At 36.1% G+C, this 21,049-nt stretch overlaps 1 protein-coding gene across 1 annotated transcript in view; it reads left to right on the top strand.

The window, feature by feature from the left end:
• The window catches only part of LOC117340595, a 52,864-nt gene that overhangs the window by 30,028 nt on the left and 1,787 nt on the right, over nt 1–21,049 (top strand). The window contains exons 2-4 of the mRNA XM_033902359.1: nt 2,624–2,932; nt 8,770–8,900; nt 13,641–13,875. Of these exons, the coding sequence (XP_033758250.1) occupies nt 2,624–2,932; nt 8,770–8,900; nt 13,641–13,875 (675 nt within the window). The remainder of the gene's footprint in view (nt 1–2,623; nt 2,933–8,769; nt 8,901–13,640; nt 13,876–21,049) is intronic.

Here is a 21,049-nt window from a genome sequence, read left to right as displayed (position 1 = left end):
TGACCGTTAAGGCCCCTGGGCCTCTTGTTAGTATTAAAATAAAACCAATGTACATGTACCCATATAAAATGCTTATGATATATATTGACATAGCAATACCAGCGACAAATATACATAAGCATCATTCTTGTTAGCTCACCTGGACCGAAGGTCCGGTGAGCTTATGCCATGGTGCAGCGTCCGGCGTCCGGCCGTCAACATTTGCTTCAAATCGCTACTAGTCAAAAAGTTCTTATTGGATTTTGACCAAATTTGGTCAGAAACATCCTTGGCAGAAGGGGATCAGATTTTGCATAAATGGTGACTCTGACCCCCAAGGGGCCTGAGGGGCGGGGCCCAATAAGGGAAATTGAGGCAATTCCTTTAAATCGCTACTAGTCATAAAGTTATGAATGGATTTGAACCCAATTTGGTCAGAAACATCCTTTGGAGAAGGGGAACAGATTTTGCATAAATGGTGACTCTGACCCCCCAAGGGGCCAAAGGGGCGGGGCCTAATGGGGAAATAGAGGTTATTCCTTCAAATCGCTACTAGTCATAAAGTTATGAATGGATTTGAACCCAATTTGGTCAGAAACATCCTTTGGGGAAGGGGAACAGATTTTGCATAAATGGTGACTCTGACCCCCAAGGGGCCAAAGGGGCGGGGCCCCATATGGGAAATAGAGGTAATTCCTTCAAATCGCTACTAGTCATAAAGTTATGAATGGATTTGAACCCAATTTGGTCAGAGACATCCTTTGGGGAAGGGGAACGGATTTTGCATAAATGGTTACTCTGACCCCCAAGGGACCAAAGGGGCGGGCCCGTTAGGGGAAATAGAGGTAATTCCTTCAAATCGCTACTAGTCATAAAGTTATGAATAGATTTGAAGCCAATTTGGTCAGAAACATCCTTCAGGAAAGGGGAACAGATTTTGCATAAATGGTTACTCTGACCCCAAAGGGGCGGGGCCTAATGGGGAAATAGAGGTAATTCCTTCAAATCGCTACTAGTCATAAAGTTATGAATGGATTTGATCCCAATTTGGTAAGAAACATTCTTGGGGGAAGGGGAACAGATTTTGCATAAATGGTGACTCTGACCCCCAAGGGGCCTGAGGGGCGGGGCCCAATAGGGGAAATTGAGGTAATTCCTTCAAATCGCTACTAGTCATAAATTTATCAATGGATTTGAACCCAATTTAGTCAGAAACATTCTTGGAGGAAGGGGAACAGATTTTGCATAAATGGTGACTTTGACCCCCAAGGGGCCAAAGGGGCGGGGCCCCATATAGGAAATAGAGGTAATTCCTTTAAATCGCTACTAGTCATAAAGTTATGAATGGATTTGAACCCAATTTAATAAGAAACATCCTTTGGGGAAGGGGAACAGATTTTGCATAAATGGTGACTCTGACCCCTAAGGGGCCAAAGGGGCGGGGCCTAATGGGGAAATAGAGGTAATTCCTTCAAATCGCTACTAGTCATAAAGGTATGAATGGATTTGAACCCAATTTGGCCAGTAACATTTTTATGTGAAGGGGAACAGATTTTGCATAAATGGTTACTCTGACCCCCAAAGGACCAAAGGGGCGGGGCCTAATGGGGAAACAGAGGTAATATCTTTAAATCGCTACTAGTCATAAAGTTATGAAAGGATTTGAACCGAATTTGGTCAAAAACATCATAGGGGGAAGGGGAACAGATTTTGCATAAATGGTGACACTGATCCCTGAGGGGCCAAAGGGGGGCATGGCCCCATAAGGAAAATAGAGGTAATTCCTTTAAATCGCTACTAGTCATAAAGTTATGAATGGTTTTTAACACAATTTAGTAAGAAACATCCTTTGGGAAAAGGGAACAGATTTTGCATAAATGGTGACTCTGACCCCCAAGGGGCCAAAGGGGCGGGGCCTAATGGGGAAATAGAGGTAATTCCTTCAAATCGCTACTAGTCATAAAGTTATGAATGGATTTGAACCCAATTTAGTAAAAAACATTCTTTGGGGAAGGGGAACAGATTTTGCATAAATGGTGACTCTGACCCCAAAGGGGCCAAAGGGGCCAAAGGGGCGGGGCCTAATGGGGAAATAGAGGTAATTCCTTAAAATCACTACTAGTCATAAAGTTATGAATGGATTTGAACCCAATTTGGTAAGAATCATTCTTGTGGGAAGGGGAACAGATTTTGCATAAATGGTGACTCTGACCCCCGAGGGGCAAAAGGGGCAGGGCCCCATATGGGAAATAGAGGTAATTCCTTTAAATCTCTACTAGTCATAAAGTTATAAATGCATGTTGTAAACTCAGAGAGTCTGGACTTCATTATTTCTTTAAAGCAGTTGGGATCCCCACGCTATAACCATAAATAGCATTGTTTGAGGTTAACAAACAAAAGGAATTGAACATGAACATTATTTTGACATTTGGTCAAATCCAACCAGGTGAGCGATACAGGCCCCATGGGCCTCTTGTTTCATATCTCATGAAACCAGGTGAGCGATACAGGCCCTCTGGGCCTCTTGTTTAAAATTCTTCCCAAATTGAGGTATTTTCCTTCAAATTGAGACACTAAATGTGTAATGCTTATGGTTTGAGAAGCTTCTATGAGCTGATTAATTTTAACAGTTTTTTTTTTTCAGATCAAACGCTAGGATTTGGTGCTACTCTGAACAGGAATTTTGCAGTATCAGGTGAATCTTTAGATATAATACTGAACATTGGGACAATAAATACAGTAGTGACCTTGTCTAGACCAGATGGATCACCAGCTGGAACATGTTTTGCACCATCTGGAAGTTCAAGCGGAGGATGCAGTACAGGCTTAACACAGGATATAGCAGGTGGAACAACTACATACAGTATAGCATCTGTAGTACGAGCCACAGATCAAGGTGTGTGGACAAGTTCACATGGAAGTGACACTGGAAGTGTTAACATTACAGTTCATAGTAAGTATAAATTTTGATGAAAATTAGTTAATTTTGATATTGTGCTACAATCTGCAAATGTACACTGTCAATGACAGTGGAACAGCAGGCCAAGTGTTTTACAACATTTGAATAGTGTTTTGAAGTACTCTCAGATGAATTCCTTGAAAAATGTAACATCCTATCTCTTCTTAGAATTATCTGGAAATAAATGAAATCATGTGTCATATTGATTACAAGTATTTGAATGAAAATCAAATGAAAGCCTGTGTACTGATATTCCCCGTCGGATTCAGATATTGGAGAGAGATTTTCCCCGTCGGAATTTTTCGTGTCATTATAATTAGCCAATTAAGGTACTTTATAGCTGTAATCCAAACGAATTGTTGATTACTAATAGTTTATTGTAGTCAATGTTTAATGCCAAAACTCTGTCCGTCGTGTTGTGATCGCGATTATTGGGTATTTTTGATAAAAATCCTAGCAAATTCGTCGTTTGACAGTAGGGCAGCCGGATAATATTGAGCATCAATCAAACACGGCAAGTTTACGAGATTAACGAATTACTGATATGTATAAAGGAAATAGCGTAGAATTCCGTGGGTATCATCATATTTCCGATAGTATGTTAAAATACCATGTATCACTATAAAACATACCCCAGCCATGTCCTTACGCCCTTAGGGTAGATACTCCCCGTCGGATTTGTATATACTCCCCGTCGGATTCGTAACTTCCGGTATCACCCAGTGGATAACTACGGCAATATTCAGATGATATCAACAATAACATTTTTGGATACGTGTGGTTGGCAGTTGTCATGTTTAAAATGAACAATTATATAACTTGTTTTTATTTCGGCAAAGACGAGAATATTTATTTGGTCTCTGCTGAAACGGACCACACGTGAAGCGGACTTGGAAATACTGAAACGAAGAAAAATGGGGCTTAATTATAATATGAATTGGCATTATTTTCAGAGGATTTACCAAAATATATGTTCTTAGAGGTTTATTTGACCGAATTTTAAATTAATTATTCATTTGCGAATCGCGGCCCGATTGTCGTTAGAGTTGAATTACCGAAATGGCCGGTAGTGGACCCAATATCGATATTTTTACAAGAATTTTTTTTTCATTGAAGTATTTCGAAATAATTTGAAAAATACCGAATTCACGACCAAATTTTCGATTGTGACGAACTACTGAGACGGTGTTAAGTTCATGTTAAGTCAATCTGATTAAAATCAGCTGTAAAGTACATGGCTACGTTTACTATGCACTACGTCTACTAGGTAATTTTTTTTTAAAGACGGAAATCCGGATTATCTAAAAACAAATGCAAAAATACTTGTGATATTCACTTAATTTGATATTGAGCCGTTAATTGTTATCTGTAGTTTTATAGCTTCTGATATATTGTGATTGATTCTCTATATAATATTGCTGTGGAACTTGTGTTATTTTTCAAACAAATTCATTTTAATAATTTGTTAATTTAGAATTTTCATCAAGTCATGATCAAGACTTGAAATTCTCACTACACCATACTTCAAACACCTGAGTAATCAATGAATTGATAAATTGAAAATTGAAGTCAAGCAAATGAGTTAATATTTACCTTAAATATTTTTTCAATATACAACAAATGTTCAGAGGACTTTTTGTGCCATATCATGCTGTTACAAGATTTCAGTTACAATTCTAAAATTGAATTAGTATGTAAATATATGTTATCCTGTCAATATCCACAAAGCGAGTGTAGTCTACTGTACTCAAAGTCATGCCAGTAGATAGCGGTACATTTACTTACTGCTTACATATGCATCTAGTGCTTACTTGTGTGAACTATAAATCAATAACAAAATGGTTCATATATTTCTATATATGACTTCACAAATTATGTGGTGTCTGAAGATCTGAATGAAGTTAATAAACGATGTATTCAATTATTTTTATGAAATATTCAAGTCTCAGATCATTCTCTTTTAAAAATATTGATTTCAGGTCCATTTTGGTAATTCAACTATGACGGCAATCAGGCCTCGAATGGCGAATGATTACAAAAATTTTAAATACGTCTCGGTCAAATAAACCCCTAATATTTTGCATATGATTAATTTTGACATTGGAGAACATATAATTGTGTCCATTCTCTAACATAAGCACTTGTAGAAAGTACAGAATAGAGCTTCATAAATATATTATCAACATTACTAATTACACCGGTAAATAAACGTTTTACATCAACCTCCCATGACTGATGGTGAACTTAAACTTGCAAATCTCCTGTGTCATTCCAATTTTGATATGTGTAAATATATACACGTACGGTATATATATAGATATAGATATGGAAGGATTCACAAATTTGCATACAGTTAAGGAATCTTATAACACCCGAAAAATGTTCTCTCCGCATAAAGGATGTGATTTGTGCAATTACATTGCTGAACTGTGTGGTTCACTATGATTGGATGATCAACATTGGAAAGGGACAATATGGACTGTAACCTTTATCAGCTTTGAAGTTGAAAATGAAGCTTGAAGTTTTCTTTTCCTGTTTGCTGAATTCTTTTATGAAGATAGTCTTTATATGGTTGTTATTCTTTATCACATTGTGTACAATACTGTAATTATACCAGAAGTATGTCTTTTCATATAAAGATTTATTAACATCAAATGATTCCTGAACAAAAGGAGTCAAGTTTTTTGTTTTGAAGTACCATACATGCTTGAGTACAGTTTCAATAGGATACATTCCTAATCCGGGCCTTGATTAGCAGCTCTGGTTTTGGTTTTCAGTAATTCTTTATGTGTGTTTCATCATATTAAGTTGAATTATGCTAAACTAACGATGGAACTAGCCTAAATTTAGTGCATATTAGAAGTTGGCATCACTAAGGTCACAGAGTCCTGGCTGTATTATAACTGATGATGCCTTCCCGAAAGAAAGAAGACATATTTTATTTTAATCCATCCAAGATAGATCAACAAATTTCCAATTTCAATTAGGACCTTACAGAAACATGCATGTGTTCAATCATATCAGAACAGCTGCAAATATTTCAAATTATTTGCAATTAATTCCTAAACCAATAGCAGTAAATTTATCGACTTTGAACTTAGAAGATTACTGATTTTGTATTAAACAATAATGTTCGTTTACAGTACTTCCAGTACTTTGATTTTTTGATGGGACAAGCATCATTCTTGTTTCATATCTCATGAAACCAGTTGAGCGATACAGGCCCTCTGGGCCTCTTGTTTGATTTATGGTTCTATGCGCAGTCGAATCTGTTCAAACGACCATCTCTATTTAGCGACTCTCTGTTCTAAGCGACCATTTCAATTCCTCCCGAGCATTTTCCCTATATATTTTAACTCTATATAAGCGACCCTCTGTTTACGCGACCAGCAACCACAATATTACTGTTAAATTGTGATTTGTAATCTTTTTTGAGACATTAAAACAGATATTTGCCAGTGAACAAGTCACCATTTTTAAAGTAGGAAATGCAGTAACGTAAATAAAAATCGGAGCGGACATCCAGACCAAGATTTCAGGAATTGAAAATATATATATATATGTAAACATAAATGACACAACAAGGCAATTCCGGTTGAATATCGCTAACGTTATATATATATATATATATAGAAATAATTTGAAAGTAATCTAATTAACAATGAAAATAAAAAGATTACGAACATTTATTAAATTTAAGATACCATCTTTATTAACTCTTTCCGTACTCACAACGACTACACACGTCACAAAAACATGCCTTCCATCCTTTGTGACGACTCAAATCATTGGTAAACATCGTGAAAGATGTTGATATTACTTGCTTGTTTAGCATAGTCATACGAAGGAATTGACACGGAAATGATGTTTTTAAGAAATAATAAGCAATGTTTATATTGTATTGATGAATTATTTTACATACCACAAACATATTCATTTGTTAAGATTGTCTATTTCAAAGAATTCCGCCAGTTCATGCCGGGTTGTTTACATAGCTACAAAATGGCGGCCTCAAATTTACTTTCGTTTTCTGCGAGATTGTTGAGGTGTTAAACACAATAAAGCTATTAAAAACGATAATAAATATATAATTGAGTAAAGTTTATCATCAAAATAAGTAAAAAATACGTAAAATATTTTTACACAACGAAAAAACGATGTTTTAGCTGCGTGATTACTTGCACATGTGTGACACATTTGCCGATCAACATGTCATTTCCCGTATTTCAAAGGAAAAATTTGGTGAAAGAGTTTCCGTACTAAGTACTCGTTCCATATATGATACACTTCATTTAATATTAAGCATCACACAACAGTAAGAGATTGTTTTATCGAAGTCTGATGTGATAGCCATATGCTCCAATACACAAAGGACCTACGCATTCACTTCTGGTAGCAACCGCGAAATTTGAATGAGTACGTAAAGAGTTAAGAGATCACTCTCCATTAAGAGACCGTTTTTCAACTCCCTTTAGTGGTCGCTTAATACAGATTTCACTGTACATGTTTAAACTTAAGTGCCTATTTGTAAACATAGGACTACAGAAGCTATCAATAGCACCTACAAGTTATCGTGTTTGCTTCTTAGGCCATTTTGAAACCCCACCTTTACTTAAATTATGAGGAGGGTGAAACTACAGTCAAACCTGCCCTAATATTGTATATATGTTCCATGTTCTATGTCTATATATATATGTGATCCTATGTAATTTACCTGTGTCTTGACAAAAGGGCAGATTGCCTCAAAAATTCGACAATTCACTTGTCTGTACTGTCGTTATTACTACTTGACAATTATATTATATTATAAAGGGTTAGAGGGTGGGCCCGATAGGAGAAATAAAAGCAAATGGTTTAAATCGCTACTCGTTACAAAATACTGAATGGATGTGAACCAAATTGAGTCAGAAACATCCTTAGGGAAAGGAGAAGAGATTTTGCAAAATAGTGACACTGAACCCCATGGGCAGGGGTGGGTCCAATAGTGGAAAAAGAGAGAAATTCCTTTTAAATTGCTTATAGTCATAAAGTTATTAATGGATTTGAACCCAATTCAGTCAAGCATCCTTTGGGGAAGGGGAACAGATTTTGTATAAATGGTGACACTACATGTAACCCCACTGGCACTGAGGCCAGAGGGGAAGAGCCCAAAAGAGAAAATTAAATCGCTACTAGTCATAAAGTGCTAAATTGATTATAAACAGATATGAACAGATTATGCATAAATGATGATTCTGACCCCCTTTGGCCAGAGGCCCAATAGGGTAAATTGAGGTAAATCCTTAAATCCGTTCTAGTCCTCAATTACTAAATGGATTTTATACAAAATTTAGTCTGAAGCATTATATAATGGAGTGTGAAAAGTTTCTTTGGGCGTGAGAGAGGATGTTTAATAGGGGGAACTAAAAACCAAAGTTGTAAGATGCAGCAAAAAAGGTAGAAAAATAATTGTAATGTAACTTAAAATATTTTTGCCATGACTACTGAAATATCCAGGTGAGCGATACAGGCCCTCTCGGCCTCTTGTTACCGCTTCTCAGAGAGAGAGATATGTTTCTTTTATGTAAAAAATTGAACACAATTTTGGCCAGCTATTCTCTCAGATTTTGTAGGAAAGTTGAATTTTCATATTGTAAACTGACTCATGGAAGCTGCTGGGGGAATTCTCAGCAATCCTGGTGACAGTTCTCAGTGTACTGTGTACTATTTAGCTAGCAAGGCTGGTAGGGTATAATCCGTGAATACTTGGTATGCTTGCTTTTGATGTTCATCAAATTACCTAAACCTGATACATGTAATGACTTATGATATGTTTTAAAAATATTTTTCAGCCATTCCCACGATAACAGAAAGTAATTCATTACCTCCTTTGACCTTGCCATCTGATAGCAGTAATACCCAAAGTTTGACCATCACAGTGACGTGTGCATATCCAGCAGTTTCACTTGACTTGTTCTTTGTGGTAAGTGTTGTATAAACAGGATATTTGCTCCCCAGGGGTCATTAGGGATAGATTCTTTAAAATGCTACAGATGAGTTGGCTTGACCTCTCTAATTTTCTATTGAAGAGATGTGAAATCTTGGGTTGGGACTAGGTTGGCAATATTCATAGGTAAAATAGACAAATTCTATATTACGTACAGTAAACCTTTGTTCAGCTGGATTAGGCATTTACATGTAGTTCAAACACATATTTTTTTTCAATAAAAACAATAATTTTCTTGCTAGCGTTAGTTTGAACTCTGGTTGTTTATAACTGACACTAATTCAGATAGTTTGAACTTATCAAATGTAAGAATGTAAAGTAAAAAAATTTCAGCAATATTTTGAAAAAAAATTATGATATATATTTCATATATCTGACACTGAAACTCTGACCTATACCCAGTTAACCCAGCAGCAGAACATATTGGCATTTCAGTGTTGGAAGAAAATATTAACATACAGCAAACCAAAAGCCCAAGCAGAGACACTAAACATTCAATTTCAGTCAGTATTCACTACATATAGTACATCATCACAATTAAAACTTTTTCATATTTATAAACAACTGCAAATCTTGCAAAAAGCACCATGTCATACATCATCATCACAGCATATGATATATCCAAACTACTAAAAAAATCTTTACCAGAACAAAACAATATACTTAGACACAATCTATCCTACCTTTTTTAAACAAATCTATCATGAGATATCTCCTAACATTTCAGACATTTTTAGCTCACCTGGACCAAAGTTGACTCTGACCCCCAAGGGGCCTGAGGGGCGGGGCCCAATAGGGGAAATAGAGGTAATTCCTTCAAATCGCTACTTGTCATAAAGTTATGAATGGATTTGAACCCAATTTGGTCAGAAACATCCTTGGCAGAAGGGGAACAGATTTTGCATAAATGGTGACTCTGACCCCCGAGGGGCCAAAGGGGCGGGGCCCAATAGGGGAAATAGAGGTATTTCCTTTAAATCGCTACTTGTCATTAAGTTATGAATGGATTTTAACCCAATTTGGTCAGAGACAACCTTGGGGGAAGGGGAACAGATTTTGCATAAATGGTGGCTCTGACCCCAAAGGGGCCAAAAGGGGCGGGCTCAATAGGGGAAATAGAGGTAATTCCTTCAAATCGCTACTTGTCATTAAGTTATGAATGGATTTGAACCCAATTTTGTCAGAGACATCCTTGGGGGAAGGGGAACAGATTTTGCATAAATGGTGGCTCTGACCCCAAAGGGGACAAAAGGGCGGGGCTCAATAGGGGAAATAGAGGTAATTCCTTCAAATCGCTACTTGTCATAAAGTTATGAATGGATTTGAACCCAATTTGGTCAGAAACATCCTTGGGGGAAGGGGAACAGATTTTGCATAAATGGTGGCTCTGACCCCAAAGGAGCCAAAAGGGCGGGGCCCAATAGGGGAAATAGAGGTAATTCCTTCAAATCGCTACTAGTCATAAAGTTATGAATGGATTTGAACCCAATTTGGTCAGAAACATCCTTTGGGGAAGGGGAACAGATTTTGCATAAATGGTGACTCTGACCCCCGAGAGGCCAAAGGGGCAGGGCCCAATAGGGGAAATAGAGGCAATTCCTTTAAATCGCTACTAGTCATAAAGTTAGGAATGGATTTGAACCCAATTTGGTCAGAGACATCCTTGGGGGAAGGGGAACAGATTTTGCATAAATGGTGGCTTTGACCCTAAAGGGGCCAAAAGGGCGGGGCCCAATAGGGGAAATAGAGGTAATTCCTTCAAATCGCTACTTGTCATAAAGTTATGAATGGATTTGAACCCAATTTGGTCAGAAACATCCTTGGCAGAAGGGGAACAGATTTTGCATAAATGGTGACTCTGACCCCCGAGGGGCCAAAGGGGCGGGGCCCAATAGGGGAAATAGAGGTATTTCCTTTAAATCGCTACTTGTCATTAAGTTATGAATGGATTTTAACCCAATTTGGTCAGAGACATCCTTGGGGGAAGGGGAACAGATTTTGCATAAATGGTGGCTCTGACCCCAAAGGGGCCAAAAGGGGCGGGCTCAATAGGGGAAATAGAGGTAATTCCTTCAAATCGCTACTTGTCATTAAGTTATGAATGGATTTGAACCCAATTTTGTCAGAGACATCCTTGGGGGAAGGGGAACAGATTTTGCATAAATGGTGGCTCTGACCCCAAAGGGGCCAAAAGGGCGGGGCTCAATAGGGGAAATAGAGGTAATTCCTTCAAATCGCTACTTGTCATAAAGTTATGAATGGATTTGAACCCAATTTGGTCAGAAACATCCTTGGGGGAAGGGGAACAGATTTTGCATAAATGGTGGCTCTGACCCCAAAGGAGCCAAAAGGGCGGGGCCCAATAGGGGAAATAGAGGTAATTCCTTCAAATCGCTACTTGTTATGAATGGATTTAAACCCAATTTGGTCAGAAACATCCTTGAGAGAAGGGGAACAGATTTTGCATAAATGGTGGCTCTGACCCCAAAGGGACCAAAGGGGCGGGGCCCAATAGGGGAAATAGAGGTAATTCCTTTAAATCGCTACTAGTCATAAAGTTATGAACGGATTTGAACCCAATTTGGTCAGAAACATCCTTGGGGAAAGAGGAACACATTTTGCATAAATGGTGAGTCTGACTTCCCGAGGGGCCAAAAGGGTGGGTCCCAATAGGGGAAATAGAGGTAATTCCTTTAAATTGCTACTTGTTATAAAGTGATGAATGCATGCATGTTCTAAAAACAATTCTTGAGGTCTTTCAGACCTTTAGAGAGTCTGGACTTCATTAATCTTTAAAGCAGTTCAGATTCCCACACTATAACCATATATAGCATTGTTAGAGATTTACAAATAAAACATATTCAATATGAACATTATTTTGACATTTGGTCCAATCCAACCAGGTGAGCGATGCAGGCCCCATGGGCCTCTTGTTAATACCTTGCTACAAACGACATCCAAGAAAATTGGTAAGGATGTTAAAGAAGGGTGGCCGCCAAAGTGTTATTTTGATTTTGGGCCTCGTAAAATCTTTGACATTCCAGCCAATATGGCAGCTGTTTTGAAAAGCACATTTTAAACTTCTTGTCATGTTCTATAATTGGAACAATAATTTAACATAAAGCGTCATATCCTAAAAATATAAACAATCTGACGTAATTATTTTGTTGGGGTCCATTATACACCAATAAATGATAAAAAGTAACAAAATCCAAATATTTGAATTTTGGTACTACAGGGGCTTTGATATATATATTTCAACTCAGCATACAACAGCAATAGGCTTCCATACATTTTATATTTGTGTATGGATATTGCACTCACAACTATTACAAAAGTACATACAAATGTGCATTTCAACAAGTTATGATAATACATTCCAATACTAAATACCCATACACACAATTATACCTGCCATGGCTATCAATATGACATAATCAAAGTCGTTAGGCCCGCCAATTTACAATGGACCACAATAGTACTGTGAGTTTAGCTTGAGAGATATTTCGGATCTTTTAAGACATTAAACTCTGTCAACAGTTAAATTTGCAGAAATATTCTAGAGTACTTAACTCAATCTGTGTGTTTACTGTTAAAATGAAATGGGTTATTTCACAGGTAAAATCCTGAAGAGCATTCCCACCAACAGATATTGCCTCCATTTTGTATATACATGTTTAAATATAAAGACAAAGCCTTATTTTCAATACTCAAACATTTTAGCACTCGCATCACTCCCATTAAAAACTAGATAAAAAAAAACCTTCAGGCTACATTAATCTTACATTGTTGACACATCAGATGCAACTGAACACTAGTAGTTTCTTTTTAATATCATTAAACACTTTTATAAACACCAAAAAAATACTTTTTTTTTCTTGCAAAGGAGTGCAACTCTCAAAATCCACTCCCATTACAAGTTAATTGCATGTATAACCGTTAACATGTGTGGCTTTAAATTCTTGTTCCAAGACCTTTTAAGCATTCCACTTATTAGAATGTGAATATTTGATTTGTAAATTTAGTTTTCAAGGGTGGTCAAATTGAAAAACTAACTAGTTTGAATTCATGAAACGTTAATTTGGGTGAAATTCCTCTTTGGGTCAACTGTGTTCTAACATTGACAGCTCCACATTGAAGAGTTTGAGGTGGTCTAAAAATACTATCTTTTACTACAAAAAAGTTAATTGTATGTTCACGAAATACTTTTTATATTGGCCCTGATATGCTGCTGTAGTAGCCCTGCAGGTGTAGATCAAACATCTAATTCTAGATCTAACCATATATATCCACACTTGAATTAATTAACAGGACTTACATAGAGCCGCATATCTACTAGCCATCATCTACGTGTTATTGTTGACTGACTAACATGGAAAAAGTGGGAAATCAGAAGTCTGGATATATACAAAATGTACTTGCTTGGATGAAAGGCTACAAAATATCAAAACTACAAACCTAGCTAGCCGATACTTTTATGTTGTTATGATGATATAGTGGTAATAAGCTCGGGATTTGCATGAAATGACCTAGATCAACTTAATAATGTTGCAATAAATTACTGCTAAGAAGCAAGTGAGCTATACAGGCCCATTTGGCCACTTGTATTGTTTAACATCCTATCAACAGTTCTTGTAATTTCAAGACGGCATTGTTATGTGTTTGTATGTTATATGCCACAAGGTCATATTCACAGTTAACATATCTTGATTCCAGCCGACTGGAGGGGGTAATGAGGAGAATGCCCCATCGTCAACATCAACATGTACCTCTACTGGTAACACAGGGTGTTCTGACACAAATGCCACCAGTTACACCTGTGACATTACACCACAATATGAGGCAACTCTATCAGCTGGTACAACATACTATATCAAGGCAGCAGTTAAGTTAGACGGGTTGTCTATTGGAGTAGACATCACTATCAATGGGACAGATATAGAAGTGCAAGGTTAGTAGTGTTGTGGTTCATTACATATACACAAATTATTATAACTATACTTAATACAGCTGTCTGAAGAAATGTCCTTCTACATATTCAGACCAAGCTGGAGTGTTAGCCCATTTCCTAATGAGTGTGAGACATTCCCAATGTCCTTCTTCCCAGAGACACATTTAGATTATAGCTCACCTTATCCAAAGCTGATGCAAAGCCACGTCGTTGGTTGTCCATTAACATTTCCTTAAAATCACTACTTATCTGATGAATGACTGAGATTTTAATGAGGAATCCTAGGATTAAAGGAAAACCAATTTTCTTAACCAATAAGAGAAATTTAACATTTAAAAAAAATCCTACTCCATTTTAATCCATAGGAATGAAAGTATTCAGTCCCAATTTGGTCTGAAGCATCCATGGGTGAAGGGGAACTAAATTTGTACAGGGCCAATAAAGCAAAGTCATTAACATTCTTCTTAATTCTCTTCAATGGGAAATGTATTTGTTATAAACTTAGAGTGCTTTGCCATAATCAATACAATATCCAGATGAGCAATGCACTGCTTTATTGGCCTTTTGTCCTTAAGCTCAGATTGTTCATTTATGTAACATTTCGATGTTTTATATCAGATGTATTGCCTACAATATTCATGGTGGATATGTTGCAGACAGTGCTTCTTATGTAGAATGTTTTTGATCTTGACATTCAAATAAATTTTAATGCTTTGTTTTAAAGCATATTTCCCATTACATGTATAAACTTCCTTGTTTTAACATATTGTACCAGATGAAAAATCTACAAAAAACAATATATCAACTTAAGGCCATCCTAAGGTGTATTTCCCATACAGATACCAAAGATCAGTTTGGATAGGACTTCTCTAATAGTAATGTCATTTAGAAGCATAAAATCATGTAGATATGAAAAAGATGTACAATCTAATTCATTCCACTTTGTTCTCTGTATTTTTAACGTCGGGGACCTTTCAGGTCCTCTGCTGTTTTAGTGGTCAATGAGAAAAGTTTTCGGGAGCTGAGGCTAATCAGGCCAATCACAGCTATCCCAATTGTATACCTTCCCTGTTGATGTATCCTTAATATATACATACTACTGTTTCTCAATTTACAATTCACATTTTCATTACTGTTGAAATGCCAGGAAATTACAAAAAAAGAACTGAATATACAATTCACAAGAATGCAGGGGCGGGCATTTGAATGGTCGTCCAATCACTTTGCTTCTACATCATCAGAGACTGAGGATGCAAATGTCGCTTGGTGTTTAAAGCTGGCCCGATGGGAGCATAAAATCATGAAGGCCATTATTATTATTTCATAATCGAAGATCTCCGGTGTAAGTGATCCAACAGTTTAAACGAAAATGGCCCACACTCTCTCATAGGTACACATGTGCAGTTGGAAAAAAATACGAAAATAACTCTAGTCAATGCAAGGCATTTTCAATTATGGCATAAGTTTAACAATTTCAGACTGATTGAATGTTAATTTACCCATAGCAGACAATATCCAATTATCATCGATACGTCTCATTCAAGACGGTGTATTTAATTGTTAGGTACAATAAGGTCTTAATAAAAAGTTCACAAGTACAGCGATTGACTATGTTTTTGGCTACACAAGGTAGGAAATATTATTATTATTTAGCTATAGGTTGTTAGACATTGACATGATTGTGATAGAATGAGATGTAGACTTGGTCATATTTTACACACGCTCAGGTTAACATATAAGTCAAAACTTGATAGCCTTTAACATAAATATCATCATTCTATTGTCATTTTATTATCTCACTAGTTTCCAGTAACAGTGAGTTAATTGTTGTACTACTGGATTCTGTGTCAGTGTCTATATTTTGGGTAGCCTAGTATTTTGTATTTGAAGTTTATAAAAAGGTAACACGTCCAACAAGTTTAAGCTTATATCTGTTCCTATTCTAGTTTGCACCCATTATAGGTGATTGAATGATTTCATAACTTTAATACTGTGGGGAAATTACCATTGTGTGAACTAGATCATAGTATTGACCAATTCTCTAATTGGCATCAATTGAGATACTTAGATACGTAGAAACATCTAGGACTAGTAGTGACAGCTTGTCAAATGTTGCTGTGGTTTCAGAATCGATGTTCTATAGGACTTGTGAACATATCTTCAAAACTTTGATCAGCCATACGTCGCATCATTTGATTCATATCAAAACTTGGTGTCAATACACACCAGCACCTATGATCTATGAAAAGTTTGCTTAATTTCATTTCACAATTTGCTAATTATATAACCCTGACGTTTTCAGGGCCTTTGGCCCTTTGATAATACCTGAAGATCTGACAAAATCTGATGACCGTGCATTTATAATTTGCATATAGTTATTAATAATGACAATGACAGATTATTACTTTCTCCCTTATGTCGAGAGTATTTAAATATAAAAGCAACAAAAGTATTGATGTTTGTCCTCTGATTCCTTGAGTGATAAGTGTATTATAATATGCTTAGCATCTTTTTGTCCAAATATTTATTGTAACTGATCCATCTTGATTTGTTTACATGATGTCCATCGGTCAACACTTATTTGTGGATATTATCTCAGAACCCAGAAGGCCAAATTTTCTGAAACTTCAAATAGTGTTAAACTGTTATGTAAGGATGTGCAATAAGGGTTCCTGGTGTCATTGTCAATGTAGCTATTATTACTAAATATAGAACAAGGAGTATGCTGTCAAAAATACATCTCTAAAAAGACCATTACAAAGAGCCAAACTTTCTGAAAATGCAGATGTGTAAATGGGAGTTTATCAATTTCGAAGATCAAGTGATTAAAATCACTGTTGCTAAAACTAAACCTGGGAATTTGTCAAAATACATCGTCTTAAGCCCTTATAGAACCAGGCCACACATTCTGACATTTTGAATGATAATACACAACGAACTGCTGCAGGTGCAAAATAGGGATTGATCAATTTCTCAAGATCAAGATTGATGTTGCTAAAAATAAAACTGGAAATAAACTGTCAAAATACATCATCTTAAACTCTTACTAAAGGTTTTTTTCTTTCTGAATTTATAGTACATGTTACATTCTGGACTGCAAGTGTGCAATAGGGGTTTATAAAGTTCCTTCGCTCATGTTTGAGGCTAAAAGGCCACATTTTCTTATATATATGCAGATCTAAAATAGCGATTTGACAATTCCTCAAGTAAAGGTCGCTTCTATTAAATTTGGGTGGCCATCATTCAAGGTAAAATGGTCAAACATCATACTAACCACTTTTAAAAGAAAATATAGTTAGTGTACAAGCTACTTCATGAGCATCAATCAGGAAAGTTCACCATAATTTCATAATCTTGTCATATTATTTGGATGAAATAGGAAATAATTTAATATCAAGTTAACAAAGGTTTAGTTCGAGGTAACAGACTGACACTTTTCAGCTTCCTTTCTGACGTGTTAGTAATCTAAAGTAAATTGATTAAAATTTTTAGGCCACCATTTGATCTGTTCTAAATTCCCTTTGTCCTTGGTCTGTCATCCATCCATTAACTCTTTCAACACGGAAGACCGAGCAAGGAGAAATAACAGAACTTAATTGGCATTATAACATTATAACGTTATAACGTTTCTTGTTAGGTCATATGACCTGAAGGGTCAGTATGCATGACCTTAGCAGTCTTTGATTTGTGCTTCATCCATCATCTTTCACATTTTAAACTTCTTTTCAAGTTCCACCAGTGGGGTTCAACTCAAACTTACCTGAAATGATCCTGATATGGTCCTGACCAAGTGTTGTTATTTTTTGGGTCAGTCACAAAATCTAAGATGGCTGCCATATAAACCATCTTCAAAATCACTTGAGTAGGTCGTGGATTTTCCATTGTTGTAACAGACATTATCATGGAAGGAAATGAAGAAAGAGATAGATGAGGGGTTAATTGAAACTTTCAACACTGTTTCAATCTCCCGTTCAATTTGCACAGGGTGCCGAAAAGGCATTTGAGACATGTTTTCTGATTGGCTAAAATATACTGTTGTATATAGTAAGCACTGAGGTCAGCTGAACATGACTGCTTACTAGCCACCATTAGATTTTCATAATGCAGTGCATAATGATGATCTTTTCTAACCAGATTGTACCAATTACAGATGGATTTCAAAGCTGATATTTTTAGAATGGTCTGAACAAATCAACTACAGTCTGCATTTGGGTTATTTTGTTTTGATGTGTGTCAAATATGTAAATAGCCAGCTATTTTGTATTTAATAGTTTGTAGCAGATGCTTTTGTGATCAATTTAAAATGCAATCACCAGTGTTCTTACTATATTTTAAGGCCTATCAATCATTTGATCATCATATTTAAAAACAATACAAGGGAAAAGTTTGTTTCAAAGACATAGATCAAAATTATTCTTGTATATTGTACTTAAGTTATTGTGATCTTTTGTATTTTAAACTTTAATAATTATCTGTTTTCATATAAGTTAGTAATGTTATAGACATTGTCTGCAATTCTACAATAAATTGGTTCCATAGTGTGTAAATATGTTAAGATTAAATATTAAATTGCGTCTGTAGTGTGGTGACTTGTGCACAAAAAATAAACACTTAATTAAGTCATTGAAAATTATGATAAATAATCTGGACATAGATTAGACATGCTTGATGCCTATGTCTAACTGGGTGTTTTGGGTTGTATTCCACTAGTACACCCTCACCCCGTGTGCCACCCAAATGTAGCTGGAAATGTTACTACATGTACATTATCATTGTGGTAGTGGTGGTTGTCTTGGTGGTAGTAACCGTCAGTGTCTGCTGTTGTTGTCGGCATGGTTACTGTGCATTTTGTACATGTAGTACATGCTGTAGACGAAGAGACATGGTGGACACTTAAACCCTTCCATGCGTCATGGGGGAACAGATACGTGATGTTTTCTTACTATATGTGGTCTTCATATTTTACATGTGTGTCACAAGTATAGACATTCCGTTGGATAATTTGTCTAAAAATCCACATGTATTAATTATAATTTCAAATCAATCAACACATTCCTTTGCCTTTGCATCAAAAATATATTTGATGTGTATGCTGAAATCTGTCTTGAAAAGATATACTGGAATGTGATTACAGAATGGAAAAAGGATACTTTTCAAGTACATGTTGTGACAATTTCTTCATCTTGAAGAAAGGTTGACATTTACAGTTCTATAGTGACTTGTATTTGAAAAACATAGCAGTATTGGATGCGGGTTACTACAGTTACCCGCATCAGGTTATCGTCAGTGAAGGTGAGATATAATGAGTACTGGTGATAATCTCCACTCTTCCCTCTTCCTTTTCAGTTCTTGTTTAATATATATTTGTCTACCTTGTTAGTCCCCTTCTTGTGAAACGAGGAGGACTATCAAAATTTCCAATTCCAGTGTTTCTATAGCATATATCTCCAAAACCTCCTACATAACTTCACACAACTTGCCACAATCAATCAAGTGGTCTTGAAATGCCTTTTGCTATTGAGCAGTTTTCAATTTCATCTCTTAGTATTGTTACTTTGGAAACAAATTATTGAAATATCTGATTTCTGTGTTTCTTCTGGAGGATATCACCATAACTGCCAAAGATAACATAACAACACTTTCTACGCACTGCAATCAAGTGTTCTACTATTGCTATTTGCTACGGAGGAGTTGCCACTTTGAATATTTCTTTGGTTAATTACCATTAACAATCAAAATCACTTATGTTACCAATTAGCAAAGCATATTTCCAAGACCCTTGCTCATACATGTAATTCCACAAAATTTCCTACACACATTAATTGATTGGTCTAGTAGTGACTTTTTCTAAAGAAGAGTTTTCAGTTGTGATATTTCTTTAGTTGCCATGGAGACAGATATGGTCAAATTCACTGATTTCAGCATTTCTGAAACATGTCTCAAAAACCATTTAGAATAACTTCAAACTATTTCTGGAAAATACTGTAAGAGTGTTTCTGAAACTTAATGTGATCGACGAAGGCTGTCCTTGGTCTGTTGTGCCATTTCCATTTGAGTCTGCTTGAGCCAGAAAACAAAATAGCCAACTTATGGCCATGTGACATTTTGTTTGTCATAGTTTGTATTGGGGGCCGCGGTGGTCGAGTGGTTAAGGTGTCCCGACACTTTATCACTAGCCCTCCACCTCTGGGTTGCAAGTTTGAAACCTACGTGGGGTAGTTGCCAGGTATTAAATGTAGGCCGGTGGTTTTTCTCCGGGTACCCCGGCTCTCCTCAAACTCCAAACCTGGCACGTCCTTAAATGACCCTGGCTGTTACTTTAATGTTAAACAAAAACAAACCAAACAAACCAAAGTCTGTAATTATTTTTCAGGAGAAGTACTCTCAGGTTATTTCTCAAACTTTTGTGTAGGTTTTCCTTATTCCCTTGTTATGTCCATTTGATTTTGAGACTGATCAGAGAAACAATATGGATGAAAGATAGCCATACTGGAATTTAGTGATGTTAGTTATTAGCTTTTCATGCATTTCTAAATGGATTTTTTGTCTCAACTGTAAACAAAAGTTGCAAAATGGATGCTCAGGTGTAACTTTTCCAGTAACATTTCCCTTTAAAGTTTTGCGTTGAGCTCATTTTCTTAAGTTGTGAGAATTTCTTTTTTTTTTTTTTTGCTGTATGGATGGTTAAAAACCTAAATTAGATTTTTTAAGAAATCAATGTAAGATCATAATTGCTTTTCCAATTGGCTTAAAAAATTGTTGAAAGTCAAATTTGAATAACTTGTATAATATATCAGGTATATTATCTGGGGTAAAAATGAAATATTTAAGTGAATTTTGAGAACTCATGGCTATTTTGCAAAATTTGATATTGGTTTTGCAATATGTGTCTATATTTAAACATGTCTGTAATGCAGATACTATTAAAGTGAAGTGGTTGTGGCTTTTTTTCTGAATACTGAAATTATAATTAAATCTGTTTAAAAAAAAGAAAGCATGATAGGCGAGACATATCATTACTTGTAATCATATGTATCAGATTACATATCTAGGTTTCCCTTATTTTCAAATGGTTTGATTATAAGAGGAAAAGAGGAAGGATGAAAAAACTAGAGATAAGTCTAGAGATCATTCAGTGGTGGATGCCAAGACTCCTCTGGGGTATTGATCTTGT

The sequence above is a fragment of the Pecten maximus genome, chromosome 13 (assembly GCF_902652985.1).
Source record: "Pecten maximus chromosome 13, xPecMax1.1, whole genome shotgun sequence".
Classification (NCBI taxonomy): Eukaryota; Metazoa; Mollusca; class Bivalvia; order Pectinida; family Pectinidae; genus Pecten; species Pecten maximus.
This window is presented reverse-complemented; position numbering and strand designations above follow the sequence as displayed.